Source organism: Mobula birostris, chromosome 8 (genome assembly GCF_030028105.1).
Source record: "Mobula birostris isolate sMobBir1 chromosome 8, sMobBir1.hap1, whole genome shotgun sequence".
NCBI classification, from domain to species: Eukaryota; Metazoa; Chordata; class Chondrichthyes; order Myliobatiformes; family Myliobatidae; genus Mobula; species Mobula birostris.
This window is the reverse complement of record NC_092377.1, coordinates 13,894,475-13,917,352: the sequence shown is the minus strand read 5'-3', so window position 1 is coordinate 13,917,352 and position 22,878 is coordinate 13,894,475. Positions and strand designations below refer to the sequence as shown.

Genomic DNA, 22,878 nt, shown 5'->3' with positions numbered 1-22,878 from the left:
TCAGCCAAACTGAACTTAGGGAATGATGCAGTGCCTTTGGATATCGTTATTTCACTTCTGGGACCTGGGATGAATCCAGAGAGCATGAATGGTACGAATATCTCTTCAGACAGTCAGTCCCGAAGCACCAATATGAATCAGAATCAGGTTTAATATCACTGACATATATCATGAAATTTGATTCTCTGCAGCAGCAGTACAGTGCAATACATTCAAAACCTATAAATTACAATCAGAAATATATATACACACTTGAATAAAATTTAATAAGTAGTGCAAAAATGGTGAAGTAGTGTTCATGGGTTCATTATCTGTTCAGGAACCTGATGACAGAGGGGAAGAAGCTGTTCCTAAAATGGTGGTGTTTTCCTCCAGGCTCCTGTACCTCCTCTCTGATGGCAGTAATAGAAGAGAGCATGCCCTGGGTGATGGGAGTCTTTAATGATGGATGCCGCCTTTCTGAGACGATATGAGTAAACCATTGTCTCCAACATAAAAGATCTCTGCCTTCATTTGTAGTCAGACTGTGAATAGAGAGGCCAGAAGGCTGCTAGTTATGGAACAACGGGATGAGGAATTGGAGGGGTATTGACGAGGGAGGAAATTAGACATATTAGCAAGAAAGGGATTGCAGGTACAATGGAACATGTGGTCTCTGTGCATTCCTAACACTGAACAAGACTAACTGCAGAGTGTGCAGCTGTAGACAGAATTCACACGGAGCTCAGAGCAGAGCATGTCTGCTTTACTCAGGATTCCTGACAGACCACTCTCTGGAACTTTCTAGAAACATCGTAGCACCACCAACAGTAATCACAAGGTGCAGTTATTAACAGGTACGGCATTGAGGCAGGCCCTTCAGCCCACCAGACCCATGCTAACCACCTCCAGCCGCCCAGAGTGAGGGGACGAAGCAGTTGTGCTTCACTGGGGGCGGGGTGGTGTGGTGTCCAGAATGGAGTCGGAGCTGCCTGCCCCCAGGGTTTCGCCAGAAGAAAATCTCTGTCATGGCCGACTGCAGATTTTTTAGTGGCACTGAATGGACTTGGGCCCCAAGCTACGGGGTCACTGGCTTTTCAGCAGCCGAAGGTGAGACGTCAGAGCCATTGCACTCTACCAGGGGGCGGCATAGCACAGTTGTTACGAATGAAGATTTAAGATGCACTGAAGGGCTCTGGACTATATACAAACATATTTGGCTGGTTGCTTTTTTTCCCTAATACTCTATATATGCTTGTATATATGCCATGGACTCACCTAGCAGGCATTGGGGGCCAGTCTACAGATGATATTGGTGAGCTGGGCAAGTCTGGACTATATATATACATGCTTATTCTGCATCATATTTTTACTGATATTCCATATGGGTTTGTTGACTTGTATGTGCGTGGACTGGACATCATGCCATGGCGCAGCGATGGTGGTGGGGGAGAGAGGTGGGCCTCAGGATTCTTATTACGTGATTGTGATCTTGTGTGTGCTTACTGTGCTTCTGCTGGTAATATGTCTTTGCACCTTGACCCCGTAGTAACACCGTCTCGTTTGGCTGTATTCATTGGTTGTATTTGCCTATACATGGCTATATGACAATTAAAATTGAATTGAATACTACATATCTACACTGATCCAATATGAAACGTTTTTTAAATTCTCCCTGCTTTCCCATTAGCTCACCTACACACGGGGGGTGGGGGGGTGTGGATTGACAGCGACTAATTAACCTACCAACCCACATGCCTTTGGAATGTTAGGGGAAAATGGAACACCTGGAGCCTGTCGGTACGTGCTTTCAAGCTTTTGTATCTTCTGCCCAAAGGAAGAAGGGAAAAGAGGGAACCTCTGGAGTAACAGGAATCCATGATTATATTGGTTGCTTTCCCAAGGCAGAAGGAAATGTAGTCAGTGTCAGTGAAAAGGAAGCTTGTGTTCATCATGGACTGGTCTGTCTCCACAACGCCACAGATCCTTACAGTCTGTGTAAACGTATACTTTCTGAGTTGAGACAACCAAGACTGGTCACAGTATCCAAGTGCAACCTCACCACACAACTGAAGTTGGACCTTCCTTTATGCTCTTTCAAATCCTCTCATATTAAAGGCTACATAGTATTTGCATTCCTAATTGCTTGTTGCACTGCAGGTTGGCTTTGACCACTCCAATTCTCCCACCAGCACAACAGATCCACAAGCAGATACTATCTTATTGTCGCTTCACTCTTCACTCAACCCTGGACAGCAAAGATAGATATATAAGACATTGGAGCAGAATTAGGTCATTTTGCCCATTGAATCTGCTCCGCCATTTCATTGTGGCTGATCCATTTTTCCTCTCAGCCCCAGTCTCCTGCCTTCTTCCTGTATCCCTTCACGCCCTGATTAATCAAAAATCTATCAATCTCAGCCTTAAATATACATAATAACTTGGCCTCCATAGCTGCCTGTGGCAACAAATTCCATAGATTCACCATTCTCCGGTTTAAAAAATTGCTTCTCACCTCCATTCTAAAGGGATGTCCCTCTATCCTGAGGCTGTGTCCTCTGGTCTTAGACTCTCCTACCATAGGAAACATCCTCTTCACATCCACTCTATCAAGGCCTTACACCATTCAATAGGTTTCAATGCAGTCACCCCTCATTCTTCTGAATTCCAGTGCTTACAGGCCCAGAGCTATCAAGCGCTCTTCATATGACATGCTTTTCATATCTGGAATTATTTCCGTAAATGCACTTGGAACCCTCTCCAGAATTGTCAGGATTTTCTGTTGGGTCCTTTGTTCTATCACAGCTTCTTGTGTGTCTAGTTTGACTCTTATAGCAGAACCAGCCCTTCTAATCAGTTTATTGAGCCTGTTGGCATTACCTGTGTTGATGCCATGGCCCCAGCACACCTCCACATAGATGATTGTACTGGCGACAACAGACTGGTAGAACATGTAAAGGAGAGGCCTGCATACTCCATCGGCCCTCAATCTCCTCAGGAAGTAGAGGCGACTCAGGCCCTTCTTGTACAGAGCCCCTGTGTTGATGCTTCACTCAAGCCTGTCAGCCAGGTGCATCCCAGGCATTTGTAGGTCCTCACCACATCCATGTCCTCACCATCGATAGTAACATCAATAGGTACGGTCTTCCTAAGGTCCTTCATCATCTCCTTTGTCTTAGTGATGTGGAACTGCAGATGATTCAGCTTGCACCATTTGACAAAGTCCTCCGTCAGGGCCCTGTATTCATCCTCCCGTCCTCCATTTATATGCTCAACTATTGCTGAGTCATCAGATAATTTCTGCAGATGACATGACTCAGTGTTGGATCTAAAGTCTGAGGTTTACGGTTTAAACAGGAAGGGAGCCAATACAGTCCCCCGTGGGGCCCCAGTGCTGCTTAAATCCATGACTGACACACAGCTCTGAAGCCACACAAACTGTGGTCTGCCAGTCAGGTAGTCCATTGTCCAAGATACAATGTAAGTGCCGAACTGCAGTGAGTGGAGCTTTTCCCCCAGCAATGAGGGCTGTATGGTATTGAAGGCACTTAAGAAATCAAAAAACATGCTTCTCACAGTGCTGCCCTGCTTATCCAAATAGGTGTAGGTTCTGTTCAGCAGGTAGATGACAGCACTGTCGACCCCAGTGTGCTGTTAGGCAAACTGATTTGACCAGGGGTTAGAGGTGAGCCAGGACCAGCCCCTTTAGGATCTTCATGATGTGTGAGGTCGGGGCCACTGGATGGCAGTCGCTCAAGACTTTTGATCAGTCCTTCTTGGGTAGTGGGACTACACATGATGTTTTCCACATAGCTGGGACCCTTTCCAGGCTGAGACTCAGACTGAAAAGGCATTGGAGAATTCCACACAGCTGCTCAGCATACTCCTTCAGGATCTTGGGGTTTACACCATTTGGTCCCAATGCTTTGTCGTGTCTATTTCCCCAGAGCCCTTCTCACCTGCTCAGTAGTGCAGGTGAGTCCACGGTGACTGGGGAGTTGGTGGAAGGTGGGGGCTGGGGGAGGTGAAGATTGTGACGATAGCAGTTGGTATGTGGAGGTGTGGATGGTAGGTGCAGGGCAAAGAGGGGATGTAGACAGTGGTAGCCTGTGTTGTTCATCCACGTGTTGAACTGGAAGGGGGATGAGGGAGGAGGGGAGGCATTGGTGCTGAGGGAGCATTGGGTACCTCAACACCTGCATGGTGCACTGAGAAGAGTGTGAACAGAAGGCCAGTTGTCAAACCTATTGAAGAATTGGTTTAACTCATTCATGGCTGCATTCCACGGCTTTACAGCTAGGCTGACTGAAGCCGGTGATGTTCTTCATGCCTCTCCACAGCTCCCGCGTGCTACTCTATCCAAGCTTGTTCTCCAGCTCTCTCCTGAATTTCTCATTAGCCACCTTGATCTTCTCCTTTAGCTCCCTCTGCACATTTCAATTCCGGCCTGTCTCCTGATCTAATGGCTCTTTTCTGTGGTTGAGAGGAGTGTTTAGATCACTGGTGACCGATGGTTTGTTGTTGGTGAAGCAGCAAACAGTCCTTGATGGTATTACAGTGTCCACATAGAAGTTGGTGTAGCCAGTGATGCCATCAGTAAGTCTGTTAATGTCCTCCCCATATGGTTCACAAAGCACATTCCCATCAGTAATCTCAAAGCAGCCCTTTAAGGCCTCTGGAGACCATTTCTTTACTATCTTGGTGGTAGCTAACTGCTCCTGTACTTTGGGCTTATACAAGGGCATGAGGTGAACCAGGTTATGATCTGATCTTCCAAGTGGGGGGAGAGTTGTGGAGCCGTATGCATTTTTAACATTTGCATTCAGGAGATCTGATGTTTTATTTTCTCTTCTATGACACTTGTCAAACTGATTGAAGGTGGGTAGGGAGAGAAACATGGTTGAATTCTATGGATACTGCAATGAACACCTTAGGGTGTTGAATCTGGAGCCTCAGGATGGTAGTATGTATGACGCCACACACAGCAACGGGACTGCATCAGGAAGGCGGAATGTAGACAATGAGCAATACGGTGTGGCTGAACTCACGCAGTACGTAAAACAGACACAAACTCACAGCAAGCCGTTCGATGTCTGGACTGCAGATTCGTTCTTTCACAGAAATGTGACCGGGTTTACTTCATCTATTGTTCACAAGCACAGCAAGCCCACCTCCCTTCCTCTTACCCCACTGTAGATCAACTCTGTCTGCTCATATCGTTGAAAACCCATTCACAGTAGCGTTGGAATCTAGGATTTGCTCACCTAACCGTATCTTAGTGAAACACATAACACTTCATTCTCAAGATTCATTCTGTGTCCTCGTGAGTACTGCTAGCTCCTCCTCCATTTTATTTGCCAATGACCTTGTGTTCACCATAATGATAGACAGGCGATATGGTGCATATCTCCATCTCTTGTTGCACCTCTTTTTACCCAATCTGCAGCCTCCATATCTCCTTCTCACCTCGTCTGGGATATCGAGCTTCTGCTGGCAAACAAAGGCTGCTTCCCGACTGCTAGTATCTGCTCCCTCGTATATACAAGCAGTATGGTGGTAACTTCACAGACTTCCTAATCTGTGAAACCCGGAACTTCCACCAAACTGCTAGTATCTTCCACAGTGAAGACTGATTCAAAATACTTATTCATTTCATCTGCCATTTCCTTGTCCCCCGTTACTACCTCTCCAGCTTCATTTTCCAGCAGTCTGATATCCGCTCTCGCTTCTCTTTTACACTTTATGTACCTGAAGAAACTTTTGCTATCCTCTTTAATATCAGCTTACTAATTAGCTAGCTTACCTTTGTATTCCATCTTTACCTTCTTAATGACTTTTTTTTTGTTGTGTTCTGTTGGTTTTTTAAAGCTTCCAAATCCTTTAACATCCCACTAATTTTTGCTCTATTCTATGCCCTTCCTTTGGCTTTTAAGTAGGCTTTGACTTCTCTTGTTAGCCACAGTTGTGTCATCTTACCTTCCTCTTTCAGATGTATGATGTTGAGGGCATCACCAGGTCATGGCTAAATGAATGAATGTTATAGCTGGGAACTTAATGTTCCAGGATACACATTGCATTGAAAGAACAGGCAGAAAAGCAGAGGGGAGGTGCTGCTCTGTTGGTAAAAAAATGAAATTAAGTCATTAGAAAGAGGTGACATGGGGTCAGAACGTGTTCAATTATCGTGAATGCAGCTAAGAAACTGCAAGGGTAAAAAGGCCCTGATGGGAGTTGCATATAAACCCCCAAACAGTAGTAAGGATGTGCTCTACAAATTACAACGGGAAGATAGAAAATGCATGCCAAAAGGGCAATGTCATGGGGGATTTCAATATGCAGGTAGATTGGGAAGATCACGTTGGTGCTGGATTACAGGAGGGAGAGTTTCTAGAATGCCCACGAGATGACTTTTTAGAGCAGCTTGTGGTTGAGCCCACTAGGGGATCAGCTATTCTGGATTGCTGTTGTGCAATCTTCCAGAATTGATTAGAGAGCTTAAGAAAAAAGAACCCTTAAAGGAAAATGATCATAGTATGATCGAATTCACTGTGAAATTTGAGAAGGAGAAGCTCAAGTCAGATGTATCAGTATTACAGTGGAATAAAAGGAATTACAGAAGCATAAGAGAATGCCAAAATTCAATGGAAAAGAATACTGGCAGAGATGATGGCAGAGCAGCAATGGTTGGAATTTCTGGAGACAATTCAGAAGGCACAGGATATATACATCCCAAGGAGGAAGAATTATCCTAAAGATAAGATGACACAACTGTGGCTAACCGGAGAAGTCAAAGCCTATATAAAAGCCAAAGGAAGGGCATAGAATAGAGCAAAAATTAGTGGAAAGTTGGAGGATTTTGAAGCTTTTAAAAAACCAACAGAACACAACAAAAATAAAGTCATTAAGAGGGTAAAGATGGAATACAAAAATAAGCTAGCTAATTAGTAAGCTGATATTAAAAAGGATAGCAAAAGTTTCTTCAAGTACATAAAGTGTAAAAGAGAGATGAGATTGGATATCAGACCCCTGAAAAATGATGCTAGAGAGGTAGAAATGGGGGACAAAGTGGTAGATAATGGCAACAAACCAAGTATTTTGTATCAGTCTTCACTGTGGAAGACACTAGCAGTATGCTAGAAGTTCCAGGTTTCATGGATTATAAAGTGTGTAAAGTTACCATTATTAGAGAGAAGGTTCTTGGGAAAGTGAAAGCCTGAAGGTAGGTAAGTCACCTGGACCAGATGGTGTGCACCTGGGGTTCTAAAAAAGCTGGCTGAAGAGATTGTGGGGGCATTAGTAATGATCATTCAAGAATCACTCAGTTCTGGGATGGTTCCGGAAGACAGAAAAGTTGTAAATGTTACTCCACTCTTCAAGAAAGGAGAGAAGCAGGAGAAAGAAAACTATAGGCCAGTTAGTCTAATCTCAGTGGTTAGAAAGATATTGGAGTTGATTATTAAGGATGAGTTCTCAAGGTCTTTGCAGGCACATGATAAAATAAGCTGTAAGTTTCCTCAAGGAAAAATCATCCCTGACAAACCTGTTGGAATTCTTTGCAAAAATAACGAGCAGGGTAGACAAAGGAGGATCAGTTGACATTGTGTATTGGATTTTCAGATTGAACTTAGACATATAAGGAGAATGGTAAAGATGTGGCAGATGGAATACAATGTCAGGAAGTGTAGGGTAGAAGAAATGAAAAAAATGACTGTTTTCCGAATGGAGAGAAAATATAGATATGCAAGGAGATTTGGGAGTCCTTGTGCAGAATTCCCTAAAAGTTAACTTGCAGGTCGAATCTGCGGTGAGTCAGAAGGCAGATGTGATGTTAGCATTCATTTCAAGAGGACTAGAATATAAAAGCAAGAATGTAATGTTGAAACTTTATAAAGCAGTGGTAAGGCCTCACTTGGAGAATTCTGAGCAGTTTCAGGCCCCTGATATGTTGAAACTGGTGAGGGTTCAAAAGAGGTTCACGAAAATAATTCCAGGATTGAACAGCATGTCATATGAAGAACATTTGATGGTTCTGGGCCGTCATATGACAAGCCCTTCAACCCCAGAATCATTTTTGTGAACCTCCTTTGAACCAGCTCCAATGTCAGCACATCCTTTCTTGGATAAGGAGCCCAAAACTGTTCACAATACTCCAAGTGAAAACTCACCAGTGCTTTAGAAAGCCTCAACATTACACCCTTGCTTTGATATTCTCATCCTCTTAAAGTGAATCACCATATTCTGGAATGGTTCCGGCAGACTGGAAAATTGTAAATGTCACCACTCTTTAAGAAGGAAGGGAGGCAGAAGAGAGGAAATTATAGGCCAGTGAGTCTGACCTCAGTAGTTCAGAAGATGTTGGAGTTGATTGTTAAGGATGTGGTTTCAGGATACTTGAAGGCACATGATAAAATAGGCCCTGGTCACCAAGGTTTCCTCAAGGGAAAATCTTGCCTGACAAAGCTGTTGGAATTCTTTGAAGAAATAACAAGTAGGCTAGACTAAGGGGAATTGATTGATGTGGTGTACTTGGATTTTCAGAAGGTCTTTGACAAAGCAGTGGCTGATTGGCAGGCGGCGAAGTGTGGGAATAAAGAAAGCCTTTTCTGGTTGGCTGCCAATGACTGGTGGTGTTCTACCGGGGTCTACAGGGACCGATTCTTTTTACGCTATATGTCAATGACTTGGATGATAGAATTGAAGGCTTTGTTGCAAAGTTTGCAGACAAAATGAAGATAGTTGGAGGAGCAGATCACTTTGAGGATGCAGAGAAGTTACAGAAGGACCTAGACAGATTAGTGGAATGAGCAAAGAAATGGCAGATGGAATACGAGTCAGGAAAGTGTATGGTAGAAAAAATGAAAGGTTTGACAATTTTCCAAATGGGGAGAAAACCACCAAGATCACAAGACAAAGGAGTAGAAGTAGGCTATTCAGCCCATCGAGTCTGCTCCGCCACTCCATCATGAGCTAAACTATTCTCCCATCTAGTTCCAATTTCTGGCTTTTTCCCCACATCCCTTGATACCCTGACTAATTAGATACCTATCAATCTCCTCCTTAAATACCCTCAATGATTGGGCCTCCATAGCTGTATGTGGCAACGAATTCCATAAATCCATGACCCTCTGGCTAAAAAAAATTCTCCTCATCTCTGTTTTAAATGGGTATCTAATTCTAAGACTGTGGCCTCTTGTCCTGGACTCACCCACCAAGGGAAACAGCCTTTCCACATCTACTCTGTCCAATCCTTTCAACATTTGAAATGTTTCTATGAGATCCCCTCTCATTCTTCTATACTCTAATGAATACAGTCCAACAGCCGACAAACATTCCTCATATGTTAGCCCCACATTCCAGGAATCATCCTCGTAAATCTTCTCTGAACTCTCTCCAACATCAGTACATCCCTTCTAAGATAGGGGGCCCAAAACTGCACACAGTGTCCCAAATGAGGTCTCACCAGTGCCCCATAGAGCCTCATCAACACCTCCTTACTCTTATACACTATTCCTCTTGAAATGAATGCCAACATAGCATTCGCTTTCCTTACTGCCAATCCAACCTGGTAGTTAACCTTTAGGATATCCTGCACGAGGACCCCCAAGTCCCTTTGCACTTCCGATTTTTGAATTTTCTCCCCATCTAAATAATAATCTGCTCGATTATTTCTTCTTCCAAAATGTACAACCGTACATTTCTCAATATTGTATCTCATCTGCCATTTCTTTGCCCACTCTCCTAAACTGACCAAGTCTCTGCAACCTTTCTGTTTCTTCAACACTTCCCGCTCCTCCACCTACCTTGGTATCATCCGCAAACTTAGCCACAAAACCATTTAATCCATAATCTAAATCATCGATATACATTGTAAAAAGAAGCGGCCCCAACACCGATCCCTGTGGAACACCACTAGTAACCGGCAACCATTCAGAATAGGATCCCTTTATTCCCACCCTTTGCTTTCTGCCTATCAGCCAACGCTCCACCCATTCCAATATCTTTCCTGTAATTCCATGGGCTCTCATCTTATTAAGCAGCCTCATATGTGGCACCTTATCGAAGGCCTTTTGAAAATCCAAATACACAACATCCACAGCCTCTCCCTTATCAATCTTATTCGAGGTTACCTCAAAAAATTCCAATAGGTTGGTGAGGCAGGATCTTCCCTTCATGAAGCCATGCTGGCTTCGGCCTATCTTGTCATGCACCTCGAGGTATTTCATAACCTCGTCCTTGAGGATCGACTCCAATAACTTTCCAACTACCGATGTCAGGCTAATAGGTCTGAAATTTTCTTTTTGCTGCCTCCCTCCTTTCCTAAACAGCGGAACTACATTTGTGACCTTCCAGTCCTCTGGAACCATGCCAGAGTCTATTGATTCCTGGAAGATCATTTTCAATGCCTCCCCAATCTCCAAAGCCACCTCCTTCAGAACCCATGGGTGCACCTCATCCGGTCCAGGAGACTTATCTATTCTTAGTCCATTTAGCTTCCCAAGCACTTTCTCCCTAGTAATTTTGACTGTACCTAATTCTATTCCCTGAGACCTCTGGCTATCAGGTATGTTGTTAATGTCTTCCACTGTGAAGACTGATGCAAAATACTCATTTAGTTCCTCTGCCATCTCTTTGTTACCCATCATAATTTCTCCAGTATCATTTTCAATCGGTCCTATATCTACCCGTGTCACTCTTTTACTCTTCATATATTTGAAAAAGCTCTTAGTATCCTTTTTAATGTTAATTGCCAACTTCTTTTCATAATTCATCTTTTCTTTCCTAATGACTTTCTTAGTTTCTTTCTGTAAGTTTTTAGAAGTCGTCCAGTCCTCAGTTTTCCCACTAATTTTTGCTTCCTTGTACGCCATCTCTATTGCTTTTATTTTAGCCTTAACCTCTCTCGTTAGCCACATTTATGCCATTTTTCCATTCATGATTTTCTTTTTTCTTGCAATATATTTTTCCTGCACTTTCCTTATTTCTTGTAGGAATTTCATCCAATTCTGGTCTACCGCCCCTCCATCGAGCTCTATAACAACCTACCGATGCTCACCACTAAAGTCGAGGTGAGAAGACTGCAACTAGCAGGGCACTGTCTATGCCACCCCGAGCTACCTGCCAGCCTAGTCATCATATGGGAGCCCAAGCATGAGAGGATGAACCCTGGGCGCCCTCCCAAAACTATGGTCAACACGCTCCTAGAAGACAGCGGCACGGCTAATGTAGATGAACTGAACACACTGATGAGGGAGAGGGAGAAGTGCAGAGTCCGTCATCGTGCCCGATGCCGGCCCCCTAGGCCTGAGTCGACGCAGTAGTAGTAGTAGTAGTAGTAGTAGTCCCTCCATCTAGCTTACTTTTCCGATCTACTTGGGCCAGTTCCTCTCTCATACCACTGTAATTTCCTTTGTTCCACTGAAATATCAAAACACCTGATACCAGCTTCTCCCTTTCAAATTTGAAACTGAACTCAATCATATTATGATCACTATTTCCAAGGGGTTCCACTACTTCCAGCTCCCTAATTGCCTCAGGTTCATTACACAGCATCCAATCCAAAACAGCTGATCCCCTGGTGGGCTTCTGGACAAGTTGCTCCAAAAAGCCATCCTGTAGGCATTCTACAAACTCCCTCTCCTGAGATCCATTACCTTCCTGACTTTCCCAATCCACTTTCATATTAAAATCCCCCATAATTATCTTGGCATTTTCCTTCTGACACGCTTTTTCTATTTTCAGCTGTAACTTGTAATCCACATCCCGGTTGCTGTTTGGAGGCCTGTATATAACTGTATATAAAATGCAAAAAACTGACATGCAAGGGGACTTGGGAGTGCTTGTGCAGGATTCCCTTAAGGCTAATTTGCAGGTCGACTCGGTGGTGAGGAAGGCAAATGCATTGTTAGCATTCATTTCAAGAGGACTGAAATATATGTAAACACAAGCATGTAATGTTGAGACTTTATAAAGCACTGCTGAGACCTCACTTGAAGAATTGTGAGCAGTTTTGGGCCCCTTATCTTAGAAAGCATGTGTTGAAACTGGAGCGGGTTCAAAGGAGGCTCACAAAAATGATTCCAGGATTGAAAGGCTTGCCAATTGAGGAGCATTTGATGGCTCTGGGTCTGTATTCATTAGAATTCAGAAGAATGAGGGATGACCTAATTGAAATCTATCAAATTGCGAAAGGTTTTGATTTAGAGGATGTGGAGAGGATGTTTCCTATGGTGGGAGAGTCTAAGACTCGAGAATTAGAGGGGTGTTCTTTTAGAATGGAGGTCAAGAGGAATTTCTTTAGCCAGAGAGTGGTGAATTTGTGAGATTCTTTACTACAGGCAGCTGTGGAGGCCAAGTATGTATATTGGTTGATAGATTCTTGATTGGTCAGGGCATGAAGGGATATTGGGAGAAGGCAGGATATTGGGGCTGAGAGGAAAGTTGGAGCAGCCAATGGGCCAAATGGCCTAATTTTGCTCCTATATCATATGGTCTTATTATTTTCCCCTGGGTCCCCTCCTCCTTCTCTTACTCCTATTGTCCACTCTCTTCTCCTATCAGATTCTTTCCTCTCCAGCTCTTAACCTTTCCCACTCACCTGGCTTCACCTATCACCTTCCAGTTAGCCTCTTTCCCCTCCCTCCACCTATTTATTCTGTGGCCACGTTGATATTCAAAGACCAAAGTTCAAGGTGCAAAGTACATGTATTATCAAAGTATGTATACTGATGAAATTCAATAAAAAATAAATTTTAAAAAATGTGTGTATACTATATAGGAAAGGTACATCGCATTGGGAGTTTCTCCGGTTAGCAGACGATTTCCCTCCACGCCTCTCTGACGTAGTGGGGAACCGTGTACGAGGTAAGTTACAGCAGTGGTTTTTACCTTCTGCCGGGTGAGTTTCCAAAGAGACCACCAGCTCGTAACCCAGCACGGATGGAAAGCGTGCAGGGGAGCCGGCTGGATTCGAACTCGACTTCGTCCCGAAGTCCGATGCTGATGCCACCACGCCACCAGCTGGGACTGTATACTATATACAACCTCGAAGTTCATCACCTTACAGGTAGCCACAGAAACAAAGAAACTCAATAGAATGCATTAGACCATCAAACATCCATTGTGCTTTAAAAAATGAACAAATCTTGCAAATAATAAAAAGCAAACAAATAACACTCAGAACTGAAGTTCACATATGTGAGTCCACAGTTACAAAGCTAGTCACAGCCGATCCAAGAGCCTGTTCATCACGGGCCACAGCCTCAGTTCAGTGCAGAGACGAGACTGAAGCCATGATTTTGACCCTTTCTTTTAGATTCAAGATTGTTTATTGTCATTTCCAGTACACGAGTATAAAGGAGAACAAGATAATTGTTACTCTTGATATGATGTAGCCCAAAAATACACAATAAGATAAAGTACACAATAACTATTTAAAAAAATAGATACATTAAATAGATTCGCTAGCTAAATACATAGAATGATTATATGTCCATAAAGAGATGCTAGACACAGGAGTGCCTGTACATAAAGTGACTGACAGGAAATAATAAAGTAGTGGTGGTTGGGGGTGTGGAGGATGGGTTGGTGGGTAGAAGTGTTGATCACACTTACTACTTGGGAAAAGTAACTGTTTTTGAGTAGAGTTTTTAACTTTCGTTATCACTACAGAAGTGTTTAGGGTTCCTGAAATGACTTCCTTGCAATGGTCATTGTTGTGTAAATTTGCTTGCTGTGGTTTAATACTATAATTGCTTCCTTTCCATTGGGGCTTTTCTTAACTGCCACTATTCTGTCTCTCTGTGCTCTGTCTAGTCCTTGGATATACAGGCTATGTAACTTTGCTGGCATCAATTAAAGGATTTTGCAGTCCTAGACTGATCGGGCTTGAGCTGAGCAGTTACTATGGCAATGAGGCAGTTTCCTATCATTGCTGGCTCTTGCCCAGCTTATGTTCAAGAGATACAGTCTCATTATTGGAATTCGTGCCATTTTCCTGCCATTTTTCTGGATTAAAATCTGCACTGCTAAACCTCCACTGCAACTTTGCATGGTAGAAACTGCCCATTGAGTGAGTTGGGACTGGGTGAGTTAATTTATAAGACTACTGTATATATTTCTGCCCATGATCCAAATTCATAATGTCACGGTGAGCTTTTCAGGGCAACTCCTCACCTCATTATAACTTCATAAAATATTTATTTTATTTTATAGAGGGATACTGCACAGTAACAGTCCTTCTGTGCCACCCAGTTACACACATATGACCAATTAATCTACCAACCCATGCATCCTTGGAATGTGGGAGGAAACCGGAGCATGCAGGGGAATCCCACACGGTCACGGAGAGAAACTCCTTACTGACAATGGCGGAATTGAAGCGGGTAGCTGGCACTGTAATGACATCATGCTAACCACAACCCTACCCTGCCACCTTTATTACAACTGTTCATGATTTCTGATTCTTCACCCAGAGAAGAGTGTATCTATGAAATCCTATACCAAGGAAGGCTGAATTTCTATGAGCAAACTCTTGAGTTTTATATACGTGGATACTCCACAGGTTTCTGCCAGAACTTCTCCATTATAACAGACAGCCTCATCACTAATTCTCAATGCAAATTACAAGCCAATAGCATTACAAGAAGGAGATGTTATAAAGATACCTATTGCTGAAGCCTGAAAATCCCTCCAGGGTAGTTGGGTGAAGCTCCCCAGTTGTCCCAAGCACCATGAAGTCAAAGTGCACCTTTTGGGATAAAAGTATTCAAAACAGGATATATGAGCCATATGTTCTCATGGAGTCTGAACACTCCCCACAGAAATGAGAACAAAACTAATTGGAAGAGCAATGATTTATCCCATAGGATATCATTGCAGTAAAGCCATTACTTCTCAATTAGTCAAGAAAACAAAATGTTAACAGCACTCAGACATCATTAGTCAACAGAGAGAAGGCTTGTAACTGGAGCCTTCATCACCTAATAGCCCACTTTTTCCAGCCCTGCCACTAAACAGAATTTGTATTTTCATTTCATGAACAGCTGCATCCATTGACATATTAAGCTCGCAGCCCTTTTTGTCAACATAGTTTTGTCTCGACTAAACCCTGATCAAAAGCAATTCCCTTCAAACAATCTGCTCCCCATTTTGTAACAAAGTGCTTCAAAAATGAAAATCTGCAAATTTTCATCAGAAGCACAAGAGAATTTGCGAAGGCTGGAAGTTCAGCATACCACACACAAAATTCAAAGTTCAAAGTTAATTTATCAGCAAAGTACTTATAGGTAATCATATACAACCCGGAGATTCAGTTTCTTGTGGGCATACCCAATAAACCTAAAGAATTATATCAAGAACAGAATCAATAAAAGATTGCCCAACTTGGGCTTTCAACCAGAATGCAGAAGACAACAAACTGTGCAAGTAACAAACGAAGGAATAATCAATCAATCAATCAATAAATAAATAAGCAATAAATATCAAGAACATGAGATGAAGGGTCCTTGAAAGTGAGTCCATTTGTTGGGGGTTCATTTCAATGATGGGACAAGAGAAGTTGAGTGAAGTTATCCCCTTCGATTCGAGAGCCTGATGGCTGAGGGGTGATAACTGTTCCCGAATCTGGTGGTGTGAGTCCTAAAGTTCCTCTACCTCCTTCCTTATGGCAGCAGGAACACTTCTGGAGGAACTCAGCAGGTTCAAGTTCAAGTTTATTGTCATTCAACCGTACGCAGGTTTACAGCTAAATGAAACAACATTGCTCCAGGACCAAGCTGGAAAATTTGTACATATATGGGGCAGCAGCACAGTGGCTAAGTGGTTAGCACAATGCTTTACAGTACAGGCGACCCAGGTTCAATTCCCATTGCTGCCTATCAGGAGTTTGTGTGTTCTCCCTGTGCCACATGGATTTCTTCTAGGTGCTCCGGTTTCCTCCCACGTTAAGGATGTATTGGTTTGTGGGTTAATTGGTCATTGTAACTTGTCCTGTGATTAGGACAAGATTAAATTTGGGGATTGCTGGACGGCATGGCTCGAAGGCCCAGAAGGGCCTACTTCATGCTGTATGTCAATAAATATCACATACAGCGCATAGATACTGTAACTGATTTACTTATTTATTATTATTTTTTTTTTCTATTCTATTTTATGTATTGCTTTGAACTGCTGCTGCTAAGTTAACAAATTTCACGACACATGCCAGTGATAATAAACCTGATTCTGATAAAATAATATTAACACAATAATATCAACAGATAATTAGAAAAGTATTCTGTAGATGTACAAGTTGACATAAAATGCGTAAGTCAGACAGCATCTATGGAAAAGAATAAAGAGTCAACCGACAGGTAATGCTGCAGCTACTGTATATAGGACCCTGGTCAGACCCCACTTGGAGTACCGTGCTCAGTTCTGGTTGCCTCACTACAGGAAGGACGTGGAAACCATAGAAAGGGTGCAGGGGAGACTTACAAGGATGTTGCCTGGATTGGGGTGCATCCCTTACGAGAATAGGTTGAGTGAACTCGGCCTTTTCTCCTTGGAGCGACAGAGGATGAGAGGTGACCTGATAGAAGTGTACAAGATAATGAGAGACATTGATCGTGTGGATAGTCAGAGGCTTTTTCCCAGGGCTGAAATGGATAGCATGAGAGGGCATAGTTTTGAGGTGCTTGGAAGTAGGTACAGAGGAGATGTCAGGGGTAAGTTTTTTACTCAGAGAGTGGTGAGTGTGTGGAATGGGCTGCCGGCAACGGTGGTGGAGGCGGATACGATAGGGTCTTTTAAGAGACCTTTGGACAGGTACATGGAGCTTAGAAAAATAGAGGGCTATGGGTAAGCCTAGGTAGTTCTAAGGTAAGGATATGTTCGGCACAGTTTTGTGGGCCGAAGGGCCTGTATTGTGCTGTAGGTTTTCTATGTTTCTATGCTTTGGCAGGTCAAGCAGCAACAGCAGGGTGAGGGCTGTAGTTTGAGGACTTCATCACAGAAGTGCAGCAGTTAGCATAATACTACCGTAGTGCCAGTCTTATGATTGGAGTTTGATGCCTGCAGCTTCCTGTCAGGAGTTTGTACGTTCTCCCTGTGATGGCATGGGTTTCCTCCGGGTGCTCCAGTTTCCTCCCACATTTCAAAGACGTGCCAGCTGTGGTTTGTGAGTTTTCACCGGAACCATGGCAACACTTGTGAGCTGCACCGCCCCCCCCCCACCGCACAATCCTCAGTCCAGATTGAATCTTCTGAACTCCAAGGGCAGTGGAAGCAGAGTTCTTGTATATTTTAAGGCAGAGATAAATAGACTCTTGATAAGCAAGAAAGACCTAATATGAGTGAACAGGATTGCAGAGTTGACGGCAATGACCAGATCAGTATGACCTCATTGAATGTCAGAACAGGTCCATGGAGGTGGGTGACCTATTCCTGCACTTGTCCACATACTCTTGTGTATGTATGCATGTGTTTATATTCATTCCCAATTCAATCCACTCTTACATTCCTTCCACAGTCTCATGCAATTTCTTTTCTATACAAGTAATATCCAATTATTTTTTGAAAGTTATGGCTCAGTTCACTTTTACCTCCATCTTGGTACATATGTCAATAATAAACACATTCCAATTGATTTTCTGAGCAGGAAGAGAGGGCTGTATGGCCCACAGTTGCTTCAGTTTTGCACATTCTTTGTAACATTCCTTCAAACACTAGAAGCAATTCTATCGAATCCTACTCTACAAGAATAAAGGAGAGATAAAAGAATAAAATTCATCTGGGGATAGTTATAGCCAAACAGCTAAGATAAGGTAAGACACTGCCACAAGAAGGAAATATCTATCATGATAGATCATCACCATCTGAGCAATATTCAGGAAGGAGGTACAGAAGCCTGAAGTCCTACACCATCAGGTTCAAGAACACCTCTTTCCTTCACCTTACTTTTTTATTGTTAGTCTCTACAAGAAAGACTTCAAAACCTTTCAAATAAGATCATAATACAGAGGAGCAGAATTATGCCATTCAACCCACCGAGTCTGCTCTGCCATCCCATCATGGCTGATTTACTATCTGTCTCCATCCCATTCTCCTGCCTTCTCCCTGTAACTTTTTACACCCTGACTAATCAAAAAACTTATCAATCTCTGCTTTCTTTGTCTCATATTACTACCTCTCCAGGCCATTTTCTAGCAGTCTGATATCCACTCGCACCTCTCTTTTAGTCCTTATATATTTGAAAAAAAAATTAGTATCCTCTTTTATATTATTGGCTAGCTTCTCCCATACAGTATTTCACCTTTTCTCTCCTTATGGCTTTATTTTAGTTTCCCTCTGATGGTTTTTAAAAGCTTCCCAATCCACTGATCCTCTAACTTCCTACTAATTTTTGCTATATTATGTGCCCTCTCTTTTGCTTCTATGCTGTCTTTGACTTCCCTTGTCAACCACAGTTGCCTCATCCTCCCTTTGGAATACTTCTTCATCTTGGTGAGTTATCGATCATGTCCCTTCCAAATTGCCCCAGAAACTCCAGCCATTACTGTTCTACTGTCATCCTTGCTAATGTCCCCTTTCAATCAGCTTTGGCCAGCTCCTTTCTCAAAAGAAGGGAAGATGACGGCGCGACGCAGCTCGCAGTGACCACTCTATTTTTTTAAATTCAGGAGCTAACTTAGTGTGCTGCTATGCTGGTTTATTGACTGTTGTGGAATAAACTTATTCCTCCATATTCAACCCCAACCAGCAATGGAAGACATTGGTGATGTCTGTTATTTGTCAAGTAGGGTGCTGTGCACAATCCTGATTTGATGGAGACGGACGTGAGAGCACGGAGGAACATCTGGTGAAACTTCTGAAATGCCTACTTCACTGCTGCTGCTACTGTGTGATCCAGAATCTCCGGAGAAGGCACCGAGTCCTTGGCTTCGCTTGTTGCTCAGCGGCCAGGGCAGGGTCAAAGTGCTCAGTAGAGGATGGTGCTCGGATAGGCTGTGTCGGAGGGGCTGGTCGGAGGGTCGAAGTTTTCGGACGGACTCAGAGTCCGCTGTGGTCAGGTGCTTCCAATGGTGCTGCATCGGCAAGTTGGCGGCACTTGGAGGTTCATGGCAGGGAGAGTTTCTCCCTTTTGCTGCCTGTGTGAGATAATGAGTCTATCAGGACTTTGAGACTTTTTTTTACCGTGCGCATGGTCTGCTCTTTATCAAATTATGGTATTGCTTTGCACTGTTGTAACTATATGTTATAATTATGTGGTTTTGTCAGTTTTAGTCTTGGTTTGTCCTGTGTTTTCTTGTGATATCATTCTGGAGGAACGTTGTATCATCTTTTAATGCATGCATTTCTAAATGACAATAAACGAGGACTGAGTGTCTTCATAATCTAATCTAATGCCTCTGTTAGAAAACATTGCCAAACAATGTAAGTCATATAGGATATTACTTTTTAAATGAGAAGATCCCAATCATGACTTCTAGTTGCAATTTTTTTTAAATTCAGGAGCTAACTTAGTGTGCTGCTATGCTGGTTTATTGACTGTTGTGGAATAAACTTATTCCTTCATATTCAACCCCAACCAGCAATGGAAGACATTTACAGGTACTTCACATTCAATGTAATTGGATAATTGCACCACATGAGAAGTAAATGTGACAAGAATTAGCTAAGAATTCTTGAAGATTAAGACCCCAAACCTGGTACTAACCTCATGGTCTGCCAAGCAGTAGGGAGTCCTTCCCTCCCAAAAACATCAGTCCTTCCACTCATTCCTACATTCCTTCCACTCAGGACATCTTCTAGAAGTGGTGCCTCAGGAAGGTAACATCTATGATTAAGGATCCTCACTATTTGAGGCATGCATTCTTTTTATTACTCAACAATCCTAATTACATTTAGCAGGCTATGTTGGAAGGATATTGTCGTACGCCTACCATAAGACCTGCAAAACAGGAAGCAGGTACTGAAGTCTAAAGACCCACACTTAATGATTCATAAATAACTTCTTCCCCTCCACCATCAGATTTCTGAATGGTCTGTGAAGCCATGAACACCACCTTATTATTCCTTTTTTCTCACCATTTAATTATTTTGTAATTCACAGTAATTTTTTTGTCTCTGCTCTGTACTGCTCCTGTAAAACAACAATGTCATATCGTATAGGACTCTGATAATAAACCTGATTCTGATTGTTATCACTGGGAGTCATGCTGTTGGAAAGAGACCCTTCAGCTCAATTCCTCCTTGTCAGCCAAGATGTCTACCTAGGCCAGTGTTTGGCCCACATTCCTCTAAACCTTTTCCATCCTGTACCTCTGCCCCGTGGAATGTATGTATTATTCCTGAGTGCTCCAGTTTCCTCCCACATCCCAAAGACGTACCAGGTAGGTTAATTAGTCATTGTAAATTGCCCCGTGATTAGGTTAGGGTTAATCTGGTTTGTTGGGGGTTGCTGGGCCAGCATGGCTTGAATGGCCAGAAGGGGCTGTGCTGTATCTCCAAAATACCGTAAAATTAAAAATAAATATGTACCTGTCCAAATGTCTTTTAAAGCATCAAAATCATAATTATACTTAGCTGGCTATGTTGGAAGGACCTTTTGTATGCCCACCATAAGATGTGCAAAACAGACACTCCATTCTTTTTGTCACAGGCCCTTCGGGCCCAAAAAGCCTGTGCCACCTAATTACTCCCATGTGACCAATTAACCTACTGACTCACACATTTTTGGAATGTGGGAGGAAACTGTAAACTGAGGAAGTCCATGTCACAACTGATGAGTTGCCTGTGGGTGACACACGTCACAGCTCAGCCAGTCAAACAAACATTGGAACTGCGGAGTCTGGAGATGTGGGTACGTAACTAATAGATATAGCCGGAGTGTCTCTCTTACCTACCTTAGGTCTGTGTTCTATTCCAGCCCTGCTATGAATGCTGATGTGTCAGTAATGACAATGGCAACATCAATACAGAATTAACTTGACAAACCCATTGCACTCAGTTGTGAATCAAAGCCACAGTACCAAGAATAATATTGAAATGACAGCAGGAAAATGACCTCCCAAAATCCTGGGCTTGGACATTGATTAGCTGGCTGAGCTTGATCTCATGTGTTGGGTTTGGGTTGGTTGTTTGTATATTCTGCTGAAAAATTCCAGTTGGGTCAGATTGTGCTAGATCAGTTTGATTTGATATTTGAGGGCAGTAGCTATCAACCAGGGAGTGGTGGACAGCTTTGTTTTATATAGTTATACAAAACTTTGAGGAGTATAGGATGAATGTATGCAAGTTTTTGCCCCTCAGTTTGGGTGAGACTAGAACTAGAGATCATAGTTTTAGGGTGAAAGGTGAAATATTTAAGGGGAATCTGAGAAGAAATTTCTTCACTCAGATGGAGGTGCTGATGTGAAATGAGCTGCTGATGGAAGTGGGAAATGCAGGGTCAATTGTAACATTTAAGTGAAATTTGGAAAGGTACTTTGATGGGAGGTGGTTGGAGGGATATGGTCCAGGTGCGGGTCGATGGGATGAGGTAAGGATCAGATTGGCATAGACTAGATGGGCCAAATAGCCTGTTCCTGTGCTGTCATATTCCATGACAATGCCTCTGTAACTGGGGTAGGAAGTGATGTTCAGGTTCATTACATCTACAAGCAGCAAGGCACAACATTGATGGAGACATGGTCAAGTATGCAGCAGTGAAATGTGGTGATACTGGAATTATAAATGAATACAAGATATGTCAAATAAAAATGACATTCAAAGGTATATATTTTAGGTTTCATGATTGGTTTTATTTTGTGTAAAGCTGAAGATAAATCAATCAGATACATTTATATGAAATCTTGCACTTTCGGGAGTGGTGAAAACACTTTCCAGTCTAATTTGCCAATAATTGAGAAGTGCAAACATGTTTCAGTATTCTTCCACTGTCATCATTGCTGCAAAATCTTTGTATAGGATAACATTTTTATCTGGATCCACAGCAGCTGACAGCATCTCTTCCATCTCCTCCTGTGTAAATGGCTCCCCTTTGAAATGAAAGAATAATCTAATAATTTCTTTCTTTTTCCACTCTAACCAAAATTTGTTCAAACTTTGTTCAAAATTGCGACATTCACAGGGATTGCATATGTAGGCCAATTTAAATCATCAGTGTGAAGATGAAGGTTTATCATATCAGTTAAAATGTAGAAGCATGTGGTTGTCTGTGCAGGAAACTGTAGATTCATAGATTCATAGACTTCAGCTCGGAAACAGGCACTTCAGTCCATTGCAACTATACCAATCAAGATGTCTATCCAAGATGATCCCATTTGCCTGCTTTTGGATCATAGCCTCTAAATCAGCGGCTGTGATCATCATGAGAGGTCATTCGATGGTGAGGCTGCACAAGGTTTACAAAGAGCTCAGGGCCTTTTGAAACATTTCATCTCGTTTCTTTTTACTGGGCCCTGCCAAGTGCCTGAAATATCTCAATGAATTCACCCTGTTGAAAAGTTCTGAAAGTTCCTGAGTTCTTTTTAAACCTTGCATAGCCTCACCAATGAACAACCTCTCACGATGATTATAGAACGGTAATCCATGCGTGGAGCAAAAACAGATTGGGGAGATCTTAAATATTTTTTTGCATCTGTATTTACTCAGGAGACAGACACAGAGTCTATAGAAGTGATTCAAAGCGACATCAACTTCATGGACCCTATACAGATTACAGAAGAGGAGGTGTTTGCTGTCTTACGGCAAATTAGGATGGATAAATCTCTAGGTCCTGACAAAGTGTTCCCTCAGTCCCTGTTGGAATCAAGAGCAGAAATTGCTGGGGCTCTAGCAGAGATATTTAAATCATCCTTAGCAAGAGGTGAGGTACAAGAGGATTGGAGAATAGCCAATGGTGTTCCACTATTTAAGAAA

At 42.7% G+C, this 22,878-nt stretch overlaps 1 protein-coding gene across 3 annotated transcripts in view; it reads right to left on the bottom strand.

Moving 5' to 3' along the window:
• Positions 1–22,878, bottom strand: part of efcab2 (EF-hand calcium binding domain 2) — a 135,215-nt gene that overhangs the window by 40,492 nt on the left and 71,845 nt on the right. Inside the window, exon 7 of one of the 3 annotated variants that reach the window (XM_072267012.1) lies at positions 21,735–21,995. The exons of the other annotated variants lie outside the window; for them this stretch is intronic. Coding sequence (XP_072123113.1) covers positions 21,880–21,995 — 116 coding nt within the window. The 3' untranslated portion in view covers positions 21,735–21,879. Of the gene's footprint in view, positions 1–21,734; positions 21,996–22,878 lie in introns of those variants that run through there. 3 annotated transcript variants of the gene reach the window in all.